At 37.1% G+C, this 15,750-nt stretch overlaps 1 protein-coding gene across 2 annotated transcripts in view; it reads right to left on the bottom strand.

Annotated features, from left to right (window-relative positions):
* The window catches only part of Bx42 (Puff-specific protein Bx42), a 36,754-nt gene extending 21,308 nt beyond the window's left edge, over window positions 1-15,446 (bottom strand). The window contains exons 1-7 of one of the 2 annotated variants that reach the window (XM_053781373.2): window positions 15,306-15,446; window positions 7,941-8,103; window positions 4,895-5,077; window positions 3,675-3,812; window positions 3,042-3,211; window positions 1,802-1,871; window positions 489-683 (exon numbers count right to left, since the gene is read on the bottom strand). In XM_053781373.2, coding sequence (XP_053637348.1) covers window positions 489-683; window positions 1,802-1,871; window positions 3,042-3,211; window positions 3,675-3,812; window positions 4,895-5,077; window positions 7,941-8,103; window positions 15,306-15,322 — 936 coding nt within the window. In that variant the 5' untranslated portion in view covers window positions 15,323-15,446. Of the gene's footprint in view, window positions 1-488; window positions 684-1,801; window positions 1,872-3,041; window positions 3,212-3,674; window positions 3,813-4,894; window positions 5,078-7,940; window positions 8,104-15,058; window positions 15,244-15,305 lie in introns of those variants that run through there. The other variant, XM_070096489.1, reaches the window with a different exon arrangement.
* Between the last annotated feature and the right edge of the window lie 304 nt (window positions 15,447-15,750).

Raw genomic sequence — 15,750 nt, 5'->3', positions numbered from 1 at the left:
CTCTTCGACCCCATTGCCTATGCTCTCATTAGCCCATCTATCCTCCAATAGCTGTTTATGTCTTACCCTAACTGCCTCCTCTTTTAGTTTATAAACCTTCACCTCTCTCTTCCCTGATGCTTCTATTCTCCTTGTACCCCATCCTACTGTACATTTTGTCACATTCGTAACCAGCCCAGGCCTGGTTACAAATACAGTATAGGAAAACTCTCTAAACCCACCAAAGGTATGATGTATAGCAGCATAAGGTAAAGGTTTCCACAAAAACAGTGGCAGCATCTTGCAAGATATGTTAACTAATTCCTAAAAGTAACATTTAAGTTAGTAAAACAGTTACACTGCTGGAATGGGCCTCAGAAGCTAGTATGTACAACTCCTGGAATTTAATTTTTTTCACAAATTAACAATTAAAACAGACCACATGCAAAACTTTGCTCCTGTAATTACAAACAGATAATCACAAATTAGCCAAAAATTCCATTTCTTACCTGTTCTCGGGCCTTTCTGTCAGCAATGTAGAGAGCTTCTGCTAACTTAGCGAACTTCTCATTAATGTGAACTGACTGAAGACCTCGTCCATCTGCTGCTAGCCGTTTGTCAAGTGGAATTGTGTATCCCTTGGCATTTTTCCAGTTGCTAACACATGGTGGTATTCTCCATTCTTGCTGCTCTTTCACTGTCACCTGAAAACAAAAAAGAGGAGTGTTCAAATTTCATTGCAGTATGCCTATAAATGATTTATGCATTCATTAATTACATTCCACTTACATTTCACACTTCCTAGAAAATAACTTAAGAACTGATGTGAGTTTTATTACAAATAGTTTTTAATTCAAAATGATGAATGCCCAAACAAAAAATCCATAAATTAAAAAAAATGTTTAAATTGTGTTTTTCTATAATGTTGCTGTGTGAACACAGTTTCCCATTGTGGTACCCTGAGTGGCTTTGTAATTAATAATTATTCCATAAACTCAAAAAAAATTCATATAAATCTTTCTCTGCCACTTTATGCAGTCTCAGTCAATTTTCCTTTTTCTGGCTGAATGTTCTATTACCTTCCTGAGAAACTGAAAGAATTCAAGTATGTATTGATATTATATAAATGTGGCAAAATCTGACATAATGCCATAGTTAAGAGGTTTGTTAGAATTTATACTTGCCAGCTTGTGTGACATCTGAGGTATTCCTCCACCACACAAGCTGAATTCTGGAGTTAGTATGACTAGTATACTGTGTGCAAGTGAAGCAAACATAGCCTAAAATTACAGTAGCATTATAAAAGTCTGAGATAAGTTTTGAGATGCAAGTCAGCTGTAACTTACAAAAATTTATGGATCATTATTGATGAATTTTTTTTTTGCTTTTGACCTACAGTAATGTATTATTGTCCTGCCATACCATAAAGTTTAACAGTTTTAAATTAAGTAAACTTTTAAGGTTAACTTTTTTTAATTTTTTTTTTTTGTAACAGACAACTATTTTCAAGAACACTTTCTGCAAAATGTTTTCTTTTCAGTTTTTATTAATTCTGTGTTACCCAGTCCCCTTGGAAGCATTTTCTTAATACAGTGGACCCCCGCATAACGATCACCTCCCAATGCGACCAATTATGTAAGTGTATTTATGTAAGTGCGTTTGTACGTGTATGTTTGGGGGTCTGAAATGGACTAATCTACTTCACAATATTCCTTATGGGAACAAATTCGGTCAGTACTGGCACCTGAACATACTTCTGGAATGAAAAAATATCGTTAACCGGGGGTCCACTGTATTCCCTATTTATTGCAATTGCCTTTACCTTGCGTGTTGGTGAATGCATCACTGGAGCTGGAGGAGAGGGAGGCCCGCGAGGAACTTTTTTATTAATCCTATAAACAGACAAATTTTAAAAAGATGAAAATACAGATTTCAGTGCAAAAAGTAGGGTAATAATGACTGCTTTTACATTTTAATAGAAACTAGTGCAATTAATTATACAAATCTGAATATTAATAGATCAACCTAATGAAAAGTCTTTAAAATTATCTTATGTAAAATAAAGAAGAATTAATGCTGAAAATACACTGAAATGATATTTACAAACTATCTGATCTTATATTAAATTCTTGTCTTAGTTGAACAAAAAACTGGAAAAAGATGTCATGAACAAAAAGAATCTGTTTTACTTTTCTTTTACCACACTGGCCATCTCCCACAAGGGTAAGGTGACCCCCCTAAAAAAAGGAAGGTTATTTAACATCATATTGACTCATGAAATCGTAATGACTTTACGGCTGTTCATATTCAATGAACAGCCATCTTGCCAGAAATACACAGTTATCACAATTCAAATGATCCTCTAAGCTGCAATATCCACATCCCTCCAAGAGTGCAGGCACTGTACTTCCCACCTTGAGGACTCAAGTCCAGCAAGTCTTTTTCCATGAATCCCTTCATAGTTACCCTGTTCACACCAACATGTAAAGCCAGAAAAAAAAAAAAAAAAAAAAAAAAAAAACGTCTCCAACTTCAATCCAACATCCGGGGTCCCAGACTTTTCAACATCTTACCAGAAGATATCAGAAACACTGCTGGAACAAGTGTAGAAGCCTTCAAGAGGAAACTGGACAAGTATCTTCACCAGGTGCCATATCAACCAGGCTGTGATGGGTATGTGGGGCAGCGGGCCTCCAGCAGCAACAGCCTGGTTGACCAGGCAAGCACTAGATGAGCTTGGCCCATGGCCGGGCTCAGAGAGTGGATAAACTTTCGAAACTCTTCAAAGGTATAAGGTATATATATATAACATGCTCACATGTTTTATAGTCAGTAGAAAATGAGGTTAATATAGAACAACATAACTATTGATACTAAGATACCATTTCCCACTTTTACTGTAGTTGCTCAAGCAAATCTACAGTACAGTATATAAAAGTGACTGGAGGCAGTACTGAGTGAATATCTTTGGATACAATTTAGCTGCAGAACAAGATACAGTGTATAAGAATGTATGATGAACAAAATGCTGAAAATACATCTTGAAATTGGCAATAACTTACTTAAATTTGGGAGGTTCCATTGGATCTTTGGGCTGCTCAACCATTCGGATCACTCGTTGAGTTGCTCCTGAATTGAATGACACCCCTTGTTGTGATGGTGTGTAGCGTATATACTGTGCAGGTGCTTGCTTTTCTGCACATCTTACAGGCATGGCTGATGATATTTTACCCTAGTGTAAAAGAAAGATAAAATATACAATATTTAGAAGTTTGAAGATTGAATATTAAGTCAAACCCCCACCCCATCACTTTTTTTTTTTTTACCACACCAGCAATTTCCTGCCATGTCAGGATAATTCAACAAAGGAAACATATTCATCATTATACATTTGACAGCTGTCTTTCCAGAGGTACACATGAATCAAAAGGAAAATGATTCTTTAAAATGCATCATTCCCTCCCATCTTTCACTGTTGTGAGAATCAATATACATGTATTGTACTGTAATCTGAATAAAAAAATTACATTTAATAGGTAATTTAGTTTTCCTACACTTGGATATAGTTACCCTTTTAAATTCTTGAGGGGGTTTTATATGGTGTACATTTATGAACACACCATTAACCCTACAAATTATTATTCAGTTCACTGGAGTTGCCAAAGTTAAATATGAAGCATAATGAAGTTATTCACCTGTGTAAGTTTCTCGAGTGCTTGTCTAGTTTTCTCTGTTGTGTCTTCTATCTCCTCAATTGTTGGTCGCTGGAGCTCCGGGTCATCCTCTGAAGTGATGGCCGAAGGTAACAGATCCGTGAGTTTGGAGTATACAATCTAAGAAAGAAAATTTTATATTTAATAAAATAAAACAAAATTTCACAAGACAGCAAATGCAGTACACTCAAAGGCTGAACATAGCTGAAACACATTTTGATTAAAGATATAAGATAATACATCAGTTTTTAACTCAATGACAGTTCCCACTGAGATAGAATGTCCCATAAAGAAAAACACATTCACCATCACCAGCCACTCTACAGCAGCTTTTCTAGAAGCCGAACAATTGAGCTGCAACATCCACACTTCACTCACAAGGAACAGACTTTCAAAACTCAGACTAAAGTTTTGCTAGATAGGTGCCTTTAATCTCTTTATAGGTACAGTAAATTCTAAAAATTAAAAGCCCAAGACCACTACCAAACTGCCTCCTTGAAAATCCAGCAGATACACTGGTTTCTCAGACGATTTTATTATGGGTCTACAAGAATCACATTATTATTAAAGTACTACAGTATATCACTTGGTATATGACAAACTGTTATTCAGCATCTACTATTATCTGGCAATCTTCGACAGCTACCAAACTTCAACATACAGTAGAAAATATTTTCATTTTTTTTTTCATTGAACTTGCCATATCCTACCATGGTAGGGTGACTTAAAAAGAAAAATGAGTTTCTCTTTTTCAAATTTAATATGTAATGTATACAGGAGAAGGGGTTACTAGTCCCTTGTTCCTGATACTTTAGTCGCCTCTTATGACATGCATGGCTTACGGAGGAAGAATTCTGTTCTACTCCCCCATGGAGATATTTTGAAATGCTTTTTCTTATTGGTAACAGGACACAATTTGTAGACTAAACCTTTATTGTTAAGACAAGATTTCACCCACATAGGGGCTTTATCAAGTCAATACATGGCACATGCACCATGACAATATCGATACTGTATCTCTAGAACATTCTTCAAATATACACTACAATATAATTCTTTAAATTAGTAAGATAATCAAAATATATGCAATTACTTTAAGCATACACTCCTCTGTAAAATTAGAATGAAAAACTTTGGAAGCAATATCACTTAGCAACCCCCTACTCTAATAATTGTTAAAACCTATAACAGTCAAAACTCACCTTATCTTTAGAATGTCCTTGTCTTGCTAATACATCGTATTTGACTTTGCCTTTGTCATCTAACTGAACTGCCAGAGCATTAGATACTGACCCTCCACCACCAGTGTCTCCTCCACCTTTGCCCATTCCAAGTGGATACTGGGCTATGTGACACTCGGGAAATGCTCCACCATCTCCAAAGTCCTGAGACAAAATTCTTTATTAGTTATTTTGCAATTAAATGTATGAATTCTATAATATTATCATTTTTATTTTTTTTATTAACACACTGGCCGATTCCCACCAAGGCAGGGTGACCTGAAAAAGAAAAACTTTCACCATCACTCACTCCATCACTGTCTTGCCAGAAGGGTGCTTTACACTACAGTTTTTAAACTGCAACATTAACACCCCTCCTTCAGGGTGCAGGCACTGTACTTCCCATCTCCAGGACTCAAGTCCGGCCTGCCGGTTTCCCTGAATCCCTTCATAAATGTTACTTTGCTCACACTCCAACAGCAAGTCAAGTATTAAACCATTTGTCTCCATTCACTCCTTTCAAACACGCTCACGCATGCCTGCTGGAAGTCCAAGCCCCTCGCACACAAAACCTCCTTTACCCCCTCCCTCCAACCTTTCCTAGGCCGACCCCTACCCCACCTTCCTTCCACTACAGACTGATACACTCTTGAAATCATTCTGTTTCGCTCCATTCTCTCTACATGTCCGAACCATCTCAACAACCCTTCCTCAGCCCTCTGGACAACAGTTTTGGTAATCCTGCACCTCCTCCTAACTTCCAAACTACGAATTCTCTGCATTATATTCGCACCACACATTGCCCTCAGACATGACATCTCCACTGCCTCCAGCTTTCTCCTTGCTGCAACATTCATCACCCATGCTTCACACCCATATAAGAGCATTGGTAAAACTATACTCTCATACATTCCCCTCTTTGCCTCCAAGGACAAAGTTCTTTGTCTCCACAGACTCCTAAGTGCACCACTTACCCTTTTCCTCTTATCGACACTTATTTCAGAAATAGCAAAAATAGTGATGTTATTAATGTTAATGATAAGGTACTTCATATTTATTAATGATTCTGAGAATTGCTGCAACCATATCCAAGTCTCAGACCAGCTCTTTTAAAGTGAAACAGAATATTACAGGATTAAGAACTATTAAGAGAACACAGGAAAATAAAGATATTGTAAATATATACTTAATGTAAATGTAAGTAGACCCTTGTAAGATTTATCTGTCATCTACATGCTTACAAAACAAATAAAAGACCAGTAACTGTGCCAGAGTACAAAATTTTTAAAGAGGTTTCCATTTCACACTCGTGAAAAGAATGTAGTGAAGTAGCTTGTGTGTGTATGTGGAGAGACTAGCATTTGTTAGATGCTGATCCAGCTATGTCTGGATGAGCACTTGCAGTGCTCGTCCAGACTTTGCCGTCTTAGCTGCCAATTCTCACACACAGTGTGAGAAGTGGCACACAAGTCATGGATCCACTAACTGCCCTTGCATATCTCTAGTAGCAGGGTATACACAAAATTCAGATAAAAGACTTTGTGGATATGCAACTCTTAGATGCTGAGGGACTATGCTACAGTATGTATATACTGTATATGATCTTATACCACAGGAAAAAAAAAAAAAGGATTTTTTAAGTCATCTTTCCCATTAAGCACTGCTGCTGTTTCTTGCTGATAGGCAGAAATGAATAGCAAATAAGTTTTGTTTTTTTCACAACTGAAGGCCTGAAAGCAGTCCTTAGGACTGCATTCCAGATACAGTACTTACTATACAGTAAAATATTTTAAACCACATTACAATTGTTAAAACCTTTTCTTGATATTAAACTAATGAGTGAAAGAAAGCAAAAAACTACACTAGAAATAATGATTGAATTGACAATAAACAATTATACAAATAATGACAGGCTTGAAATATGGAAAAAAAAAAAAATCTAAATGGAGGGTTCAAACTCATGGTAAGCCAGTCCTAAAACCAGCAGCCCAGTGTGCTATCCACTGTACTTTGTAGGCCTAATAAGATTTATCCAAGTAGGTGTATTTCTACAGACACTAGGGAGGTTAGCATGAGCCTTACTATGACCACAAGTCAAATTTTTACAGATGAGTCTCATGTCGCAGGGTTGTATGAAAACTAGCTCAAGTCCTTGCAAAGCCGTTATCTATGACTCAAAAAATCATAATACAGTACCTGAAATTTAATTAAAATTAATAGATCTCATCTAATGTCTAGCAGTGACATCATTTCACCCAGCCAGAGGGCAGATCTATGATGATATTGTGCAGCAAATCCATTGTTGCATACTCCAGGGACATATGTATTTAACCAGAAAACATTCCAATCTAACAACTTTCAAAAGACTGATTAGAAAAAGGCAGACTGCTACATAAATTTAAATTAAAATTACATATTAGCTAAACAAAGAGATACAATATTTGAATTTTGGAGGGAAAATTTTTTATAAGGTAAGCAACATTTATCTTGTTTCTCATGAATACATAACACTGGATAAATCCAATGAGCATATTTTTAACAATACATTGTTTATGGCAGGGTGTGATTCTGAGCTTATAAGAAAAAATGACAGGTCTGGAGGTGGACATTAGTGTTCTTTTAGACAATACCCATTATATACCTATGAACTGTTTTCATATATCAAAATAAGACAACAGAATTTGTTTATTTTTTTTTTTCCATTCATGAGGGAAGTGCTAAACTCATAGGGGTCATACAACACTTGACAAAATGGAAGGAATTAAGGCCTGATTTAAGGAATTGGAGCCCAGGTACAATTCCTTAGAACAAAAGTCTTCACTAGCAATAAGGAACCTCCCTTCAGGTAACTTAGGCTACTTAGGTAACATCCACTGGAAGTCATATTCAAATTTCATGGCATGCCATTACATTACTCAGATCTAAATTATTTTATAAACAATTTAAATAAAAAATACAGTACAACACAAAGATAGAGAGATTAAAGAAATTAAACTTGATTTAACTACAATTATTTAAAGTGACTGACTTCTTGAGAACGCGGTATCCATCCTTTTCTGTGACCATAAGGTGGTGCTGCTCGAGATGCAGTAACCAAGGCCTGTTGCTGTTGCTGCTGGGCATGCTGGTGACGTCTGCGGCGCTCGTCACTCTCACGATCCCATACTGGTGCACTCACAGGTGGCAAAATGCTGAAAATAATTATGTACATACATATCTACAGATATACATTATATAAAACACACACACACACACACACACACACACACACACACACACACACACACACACACACACACACACACACACACACACACACACACAAAACAGGAAGTGTCTATCGACAAGTGCCTTTGATAACTCTTAACAAACAAACAAACAAAAACAAAAACAACAAAAAAAAACAACAAAAACCACCACACACACACACACACACACACACACACACACACACACACACACACTTCCTCACAAGAGATTACTGCAAAAGTTAGAGGATCAGGCATGCATAACAGGAAGAGCGATGCAATAGATCAGGGAATACCTGACAGAGAGGCAACAACGAGTCGCAAGGTGTCAGAGTAGGCGCCTGTGATGAGCAGAGTTCCACAGAGGTCAGTCCTAGGACCAGTGCTGCTTTTGGTATATGTGAATGACGTGACGGAAGGGACAGACTCAGAAGTGTCCCTGTTTGCAGATGATGTGAAATTAATGAGGAGAATTAAATCAGATGAAGATCAGGCAGGACTACAAAGAGACCTGGACAGGCTGCAAGCCTGGTCCAGCAACTGGCTCTTTGAATTTAATCCCGCCAAATGCAAAGTCATGAAGAGCGGGGAAGGGCAAAGAAGACTGCAGACAGAGTATAGGTTAGGTGGCCAAAAACCGCAAAACTCACTCAAGGAAAAGGATCTCGGGTGTAAGTACGTATAATACTGAGCACATCTCCTGAGGTGCACATCAACCAGATAACTGCTGCAGCATATGGGTGCCTGGCAAACATGAGAACAGTGTTCCGATATCTCAGTAAGGAATCACTCAAGACTCAGTACACCATGTACATCAGGCACATACTGGAGTATGCAGCACCAGTTCGGAACCCACACCTGGTCAAGCACGTCAAGAAATTAAGAGAAAGTGCAAAGGTTTGCAACAAGACTAATTCCGGAGCTAAGGGGAATGCCCTATGAAGAAAAGCTAAGGGAAATCGACCTGACGACACTGGAGGACAGGAGGGTTAGGGGAGACATGATAACAACATACAAAATACTGCGAGGAATTGACAAGGTGGACAAAGACAGGACGTTCCAGAGATGGGACACAGAAACAAGGAGTCACAATTGGAAGTTGAAGACTCAGATGAGTCAGAGAGATGTTAGGAAGTATTTTAGTCATAGAGTTGTCAGGAAGGGGAACAGTCTGGCAAGTGACATAGCAAAGGCAGGAACCATACATAATTTTAAGACGAGGTTTGATAAAGCTCACAGAGCAGGGAGAGAGAGGACCTAGTAGTGACCAGTGAAGAGGCAGGGCCAGGAGCTTTGACTCGACCCCTGCAACCACAAATAAGAGAGTACACTTACTGGCCACTTTATTAGTATTGGGTAGGATGTCCCTTTGCCTCTAGAATGGCCTGAATTCATCAAGGTGCTGCAAAGATTCTTTAGATATTCTGGCCCATGTTGACATGTCAGCACTGTGCAGTTGCTATAGATTTATTGACTGCACATTCACACTGTGAATCTCCTGTTCCACCACATCCCAAAGGTTTATACTATGCTCATCCACTTCAAGGTTTGACATACTGTGCACTGAGATATGTTCTTCTGTATACAACTGTTGTAACGTATGGTTCTTTGAGTTACTGTTGCCATCCTGTCAGTTTGAACCAGTCTGGACATTCTCCTTTGCCTTCTCTCATTAACAAGGCATTTTTGCCCAGAGAACTGCCACTCAATGGTTGTTTTGTTTTTCACACCACACTCAGTAAATTCTAGAGACTGTTGTACAAGAAAATCCAGATCAGAAGTTTCCGAGATACTCAAACTACCATCTGGCATCAACAACCATTCCATGAACACAGTTACTTAGATCACATGTCTTCCCCATTCTGATGTTTTGTTTGAATAACAACTGAACCCCCTGACCATATCTGCATGACACATGACTGGCTTACTAGATACAGTGGAGAACTGGTGTCTGAGCTTGATTGGCTCATAGGTGGAGTTTGAACTTTAAAAAGTTTGATATCCGAAACTATTTCCCAGGCTTTAATTATCAGCCTCCGACATTGCAAGATGTTGAACTGATTCTTCCAAGTCTCCGAGAATTAGGTCAGTGTCAGAGGTCACTTCAAAGCATTTTTGAAAGAGGGCTTTCATGTAAAGTTTTCATACAAGTGAATTTTTAACAAGTCAGCACGTTCAGACTCCAGAAAAACGTTCGAAGATCAGGTCAAATTTTTCGGAGTCCAGGTTGTTAGAGGTCCGGTACATTCAAACACCTCGGTTTCGCTGGATTTGCATCAACATGCAAGTGTACAGGTGTACCTAATAAAGTGGCAAGTGAGTGAGCAAGTATGTATGTATACAGAGTAGTATAGTAGTAGAAGTACCAGATGTAGTAGTACAAGAAGTACAAGTCCTAGCAGTAGTACCATTCTTATAAACCTAGAGTGAGCAGTAGTACTAGCAGAAGCACTAGCAATACAAGTAGCACACTAGTAACACTAGCAATACCAGTACTAATAATAGCATTACTAGTTGTACTAATAGCACTACTAGCAGCACTAGTACTATCAGTGGCACTACTAGCAGCACTAGTACTACTAGTAGCACTAATACTACTAGAAGGACTATTACTAGAGATAGTACTAAATGAATTATTACTGTATGTAGTACTAGTTGCAGTAGTACTAATACTAGTAGCAGTAGTACTAGTACTAGAAGTACTTGTACTAGTAGTAGTACTTGTAATAGCAATAGTACTGGCACAATAAAAAAAAGAAGCGCTAAACCTATAAGGGTTATACAGCGCAGAGTACTAGTAGCAGTACTACTAGTACCAGTAACAGTATTACTAGTACTACTAGTAGCAGTATTACTAGTACTAATAGTAGCAGTATTACTAGTAGTACTAGTAATACTAGTAGCAGAATTACTAATACCAGTAATACTAGCACTAGAAGTAGCACTAGTAGTAGTACTAGAAATAATACTAGAAGTAGTACTAGTAGCAGTGCTTGTACTAGCAGTAGTACTAGATATAGTACTAATACTAAAGCAGTACTTGTACTAGCAGTAGTACTAATATTAAAGCAGTACTGTACTAGCAGTAGTACTAATACTAAAGCAGTAGTTGTACTAGCAGTAGTACTAATACTAAAGCAGTAGTTGTACTAGCAGTAGTACTAATACTAAAGCAGTACTTGTACTAGCAGTAGTACTAATACTAAAGCAGTACTGTACTAGCAGTAGTACTAATACTAAAGCAGTACTGTACTAGCAGTAGTACTAATACTAAAGCAGTACTGTACTAGCAGTAGTACTAATACTAAAGCAGTACTGTACTAGCAGTAGTACTAATACTAAAGCAGTTGTACTAGCAGCAGTACTAATACTAAAACAGTACTTGTACTAGGAGTAGTACTAATAAAGCAGTACTTGTACTAGCAGTGGTACTAGATGTAGTACTAATACTAAATCAGTACTTGTACTAGCAGTAGTACTAATACTAAAGCAGTACTTGTACTAGCAGTAGTACTAATACTAAAGCAGTAGTGGTACTAGTAGTAGTACTAATACTAAAGCAGTACTTGTACTAGTAGTAGTACTAATACTAAAGCAGTACTTGTACTAGCAGTAGTACTAATACTAAAGCAGTACTTGTACTAGCAGTAGTACTAATACTAAAGCAGTACTTGTACTAGCAGTAGTACTAATATTAAAGCAGTACTTGTACTAGCAGTAGTACTAATACTAAAGAAGTACTTGTACTAGCAGTAGTACTAATTCTAAAGCAGTAGTGGTACTAGCAGTAGTACTAATACTAAAGCAGTACTGTACTAGCAGTAGTACTAATACTCAGTAACTAGCAGTAGTACTAATACTAAAGCAGTACTGTACTAGCAGTAGTACTAATACTAAAGCAGTACTGTACTAGCAGTAGTACTAATACTAAAGCAGTACTGTACTAGCAGTAGTACTAATACTAAAGCAGTACTGTACTAGCAGTAGTACTAATACTAAAGCAGTACTTGTACTAGCAGTAGTACTAATACTAAAGCAGTACTTGTACTAGCAGTAGTACTAATACTAAAGCAGTACTTGTACTAGCAGTAGTACTAATACTAAAGCAGTACTGTACTAGCAGTAGTACTAATACTAAAGGAGTACTGTACTAGCAGTAGTACTAATACTAAAGGAGTACTGTACTAGCAGTAGTACTAATACTAAAGCAGTACTGTACTAGCAGTAGTACTAATACTAAAGCAGTAGTGGTACTAGCAGTAGTACTAATACTAAAGCAGTACTGTACTAGCAGTAGTACTAATACTAAAGCAGTACTGTACTTAACAGTAGTACTAATACTAAAGCAGTACTGTACTAGCAGTAGTACTAATACTAAAGCAGTAGTTGTACTAGCAGTAGTACTAATACTAAAGCAGTAGTTGTACTAGCAGTAGTACTAATACTAAAGCAGTAGTTGTACTAGCAGTAGTACTAATACTAAAGCAGTACTTGTACTAGCAGTAGTACTAATACTAAAGCAGTACTGTACTAGCAGTAGTACTAATACTAAAGCAGTACTGTACTAGCAGTAGTACTAATACTAAAGCAGTACTGTACTAGCAGTAGTACTAATACTAAAGCAGTACTGTACTAGCAGTAGTACTAATACTAAAGCAGTTGTACTAGCAGCAGTACTAATACTAAAACAGTACTTGTACTAGGAGTAGTACTAATAAAGCAGTACTTGTACTAGCAGTGGTACTAGATGTAGTACTAATACTAAAGCAGTACTGTACTTAACAGTAGTACTAATACTAAAGCAGTACTGTACTAGCAGTAGTACTAATACTAAAGCAGTAGTTGTACTAGCAGTAGTACTAATACTAAAGCAGTAGTTGTACTAGCAGTAGTACTAATACTAAAGCAGTACTGTACTAGCAGTAGTACTAATACTAAAGCAGTACTGTACTAGCAGTAGTACTAATAATAAAGCAGTACTTGTGCTAGCAGTAGTACTAATACTAAAGCAGTAGTGGCACTAGCAGTAGTACTAATACTAAAGCAGTACTGTACTAGCAGTAGTACTAATACTAAAGCAGTAGTTGTACTAGCAGTAGTACTAATACTAAAGCAGTACTGTACTAGCAGCAGTACTGTACTAGCAGTAGTACTAATACTAGAGCAGTACTGTACTAGCAGTAGTACTAATACTAGAGCAGTACTGTACTAGCAGTAGTACTAATACTAAAGCAGTACTGTACTAGCAGTAGTACTAATACTAAAGCAGTAGTGGTACTAGCAGTAGTACTAATACTAAAGCAGTAGTGGTACTAGCAGTAGTACTAATACTAAAGCAGTAGTGGTACTAGCAGTAGTACTAATACTAAAGCAGTACTGTACTAGCAGTAGTACTAATACTAAAGCAGTACTGTACTAGCAGTAGTACTAATACTAAAGCAGTACTGTACTAGCAGTAGTACTAATACTAAAGCAGTACTGTACTAGCAGTAGTACTAATACTAAAGCAGTACTGTACTAGCAGTAGTACTAATACTAAAGCAGTATGGTACTAGCAGTAGTACTAATACTAAAGCAGTACTGTACTAGCAGTAGTACTAATACTAAAGCAGTACTTGTACTAGCAGTAGTACTAATACTAAAGCAGTAGTGGTACTAGCAGTAGTACTAATACTAAAGCAGTAGTTGTACTAGCAGTAGTACTAATACTAAAGCAGTACTTGTACTAGCAGTAGTACTAATACTAAAGCAGTACTTGTACTAGCAGTAGTACTAATACTAAAGCAGTACTGTACTAGCAGTAGTACTAATACTAAAGCAGTACTGTACTAGCAGTAGTACTAATACTAAAGCAGTAGTTGTACTAGCAGTAGTACTAATACTAAAGCAGTAGTTGTACTAGCAGTAGTACTAATACTAAAGCAGTACTGTACTAGCAGCAGTACTGTACTAGCAGTAGTACTGTACTAGCAGTAGTACTAATACTAGAGCAGTACTGTACTAGCAGTAGTACTAATACTAAAGCAGTACTGTACTAGCAGTAGTACTAATACTAAAGCAGTAGTGGTACTAGCAGTAGTACTAATACTAAAGCAGTACTGTACTAGCAGTAGTACTAATACTAAAGCAGTACTGTACTAGCAGTAGTACTAATACTAAAGCAGTAGTGGTACTAGCAGTAGTACTAATACTAAAGCAGTACTGTACTAGCAGTAGTACTAATACTAAAGCAGTACTGTACTAGCAATAGTACTAATACTAAAGCAGTACTGTAATAGCAGTAGTACTAATACTAAAGCAGTACTTGTACTAGCAGTAGTACTAATACTAAAGCAGTAGTGGTACTAGCAGTAGTACTAATACTAAAGCAGTACTGTACTAGCAGTAGTACTAATACTAAAGCAGTAGTTGTACTAGCAGTAGTACTAATACTAAAGCAGTAGTTGTACTAGCAGTAGTACTAATACTAAAGCAGTACTGTACTAGCAGTAGTACTAATACTAAAGCAGTAGTGGTACTAGCAGTAGTACTAATACTAAAGCAGTACTGTACTAGCAGTAGTACTAATACTAAAGCAGTACTGTACTAGCAGTAGTACTAATACTAAAGCAGTAGTGGTACTAGCAGTAGTACTAATACTAAAGCAGTACTGTACTAGCAGTAGTACTAATACTAAAGCAGTACTGTACTAGCAGTAGTACTAATACTAAAGCAGTACTGTACTAGCAGTAGTACTAATACTAAAGCAGTACTGTACTAGCAGTAGTACTAATACTAAAGCAGTACTGTACTAGCAGTAGTACTAATACTAAAGCAGTACTGTACTAGCAGTAGTACTAATACTAAAGCAGTAGTTGTTCTAGCAGCAGTACTAGTATAAAAGAAGCGCTAAACCTACAAGGGTTATACAGAGCAGAGCAGTACTAGCAGCAGTGATGGAAGGAGAGCGGTGATACACCTCACTAAGGCCTCACTGGCTACACAATCCTCCGCATCAAAACACCATGGGAATAATACATCTACACTGTAACACGTCCAGCTACTACTGCTACACAGGATGGTGTGTGTGTGAAGTGCGTGCACGGTGAGGGAGAGCTGCAGGAAGGGACAAGACACAGAGAAATAAGACCCGAGGAGTAACTCACTCCGCCAGAGACACCATCTTTGTTGACACTGGCTGTGTACAACACCAACCATTTCAACCAAAATTAAAAAAAAATGCTATTTTTTTTTAATATTTATGTTATGTATTTATATATAAAGAAATTAAATCTCAAATGAAACTTTTTTTTTCTATAAAGAAAGTGAAGCTTTGAGTAATGCTCCAGAAATGGCGTGTAATATTTGCGTCAGGTTCAGAAATTTCGGAAGCAGAATCTAAGGAAAATAGTTGGTTCTTTTATTAAGTAATAATTATAACAGTAATCGTAATAATAATAATAATAATAATAATAATAATAATAATAATAATAATAATAATGCAGCGGCATTGTTATCATTATTACTATTAACATTATTACTTTTATTAGTGTGAAAATTAATTGGGACAGGTGTAAATTTTGTGATTTTCTCGTAAAATGTTTTAGTCTC

This window comes from Cherax quadricarinatus, chromosome 53 (assembly GCF_038502225.1).
Source record: "Cherax quadricarinatus isolate ZL_2023a chromosome 53, ASM3850222v1, whole genome shotgun sequence".
Taxonomy (NCBI): Eukaryota; Metazoa; Arthropoda; class Malacostraca; order Decapoda; family Parastacidae; genus Cherax; species Cherax quadricarinatus.
The sequence above is the reverse complement of the archived record's forward strand: the minus strand, read 5'-3'. Positions and strand labels throughout refer to the sequence as shown.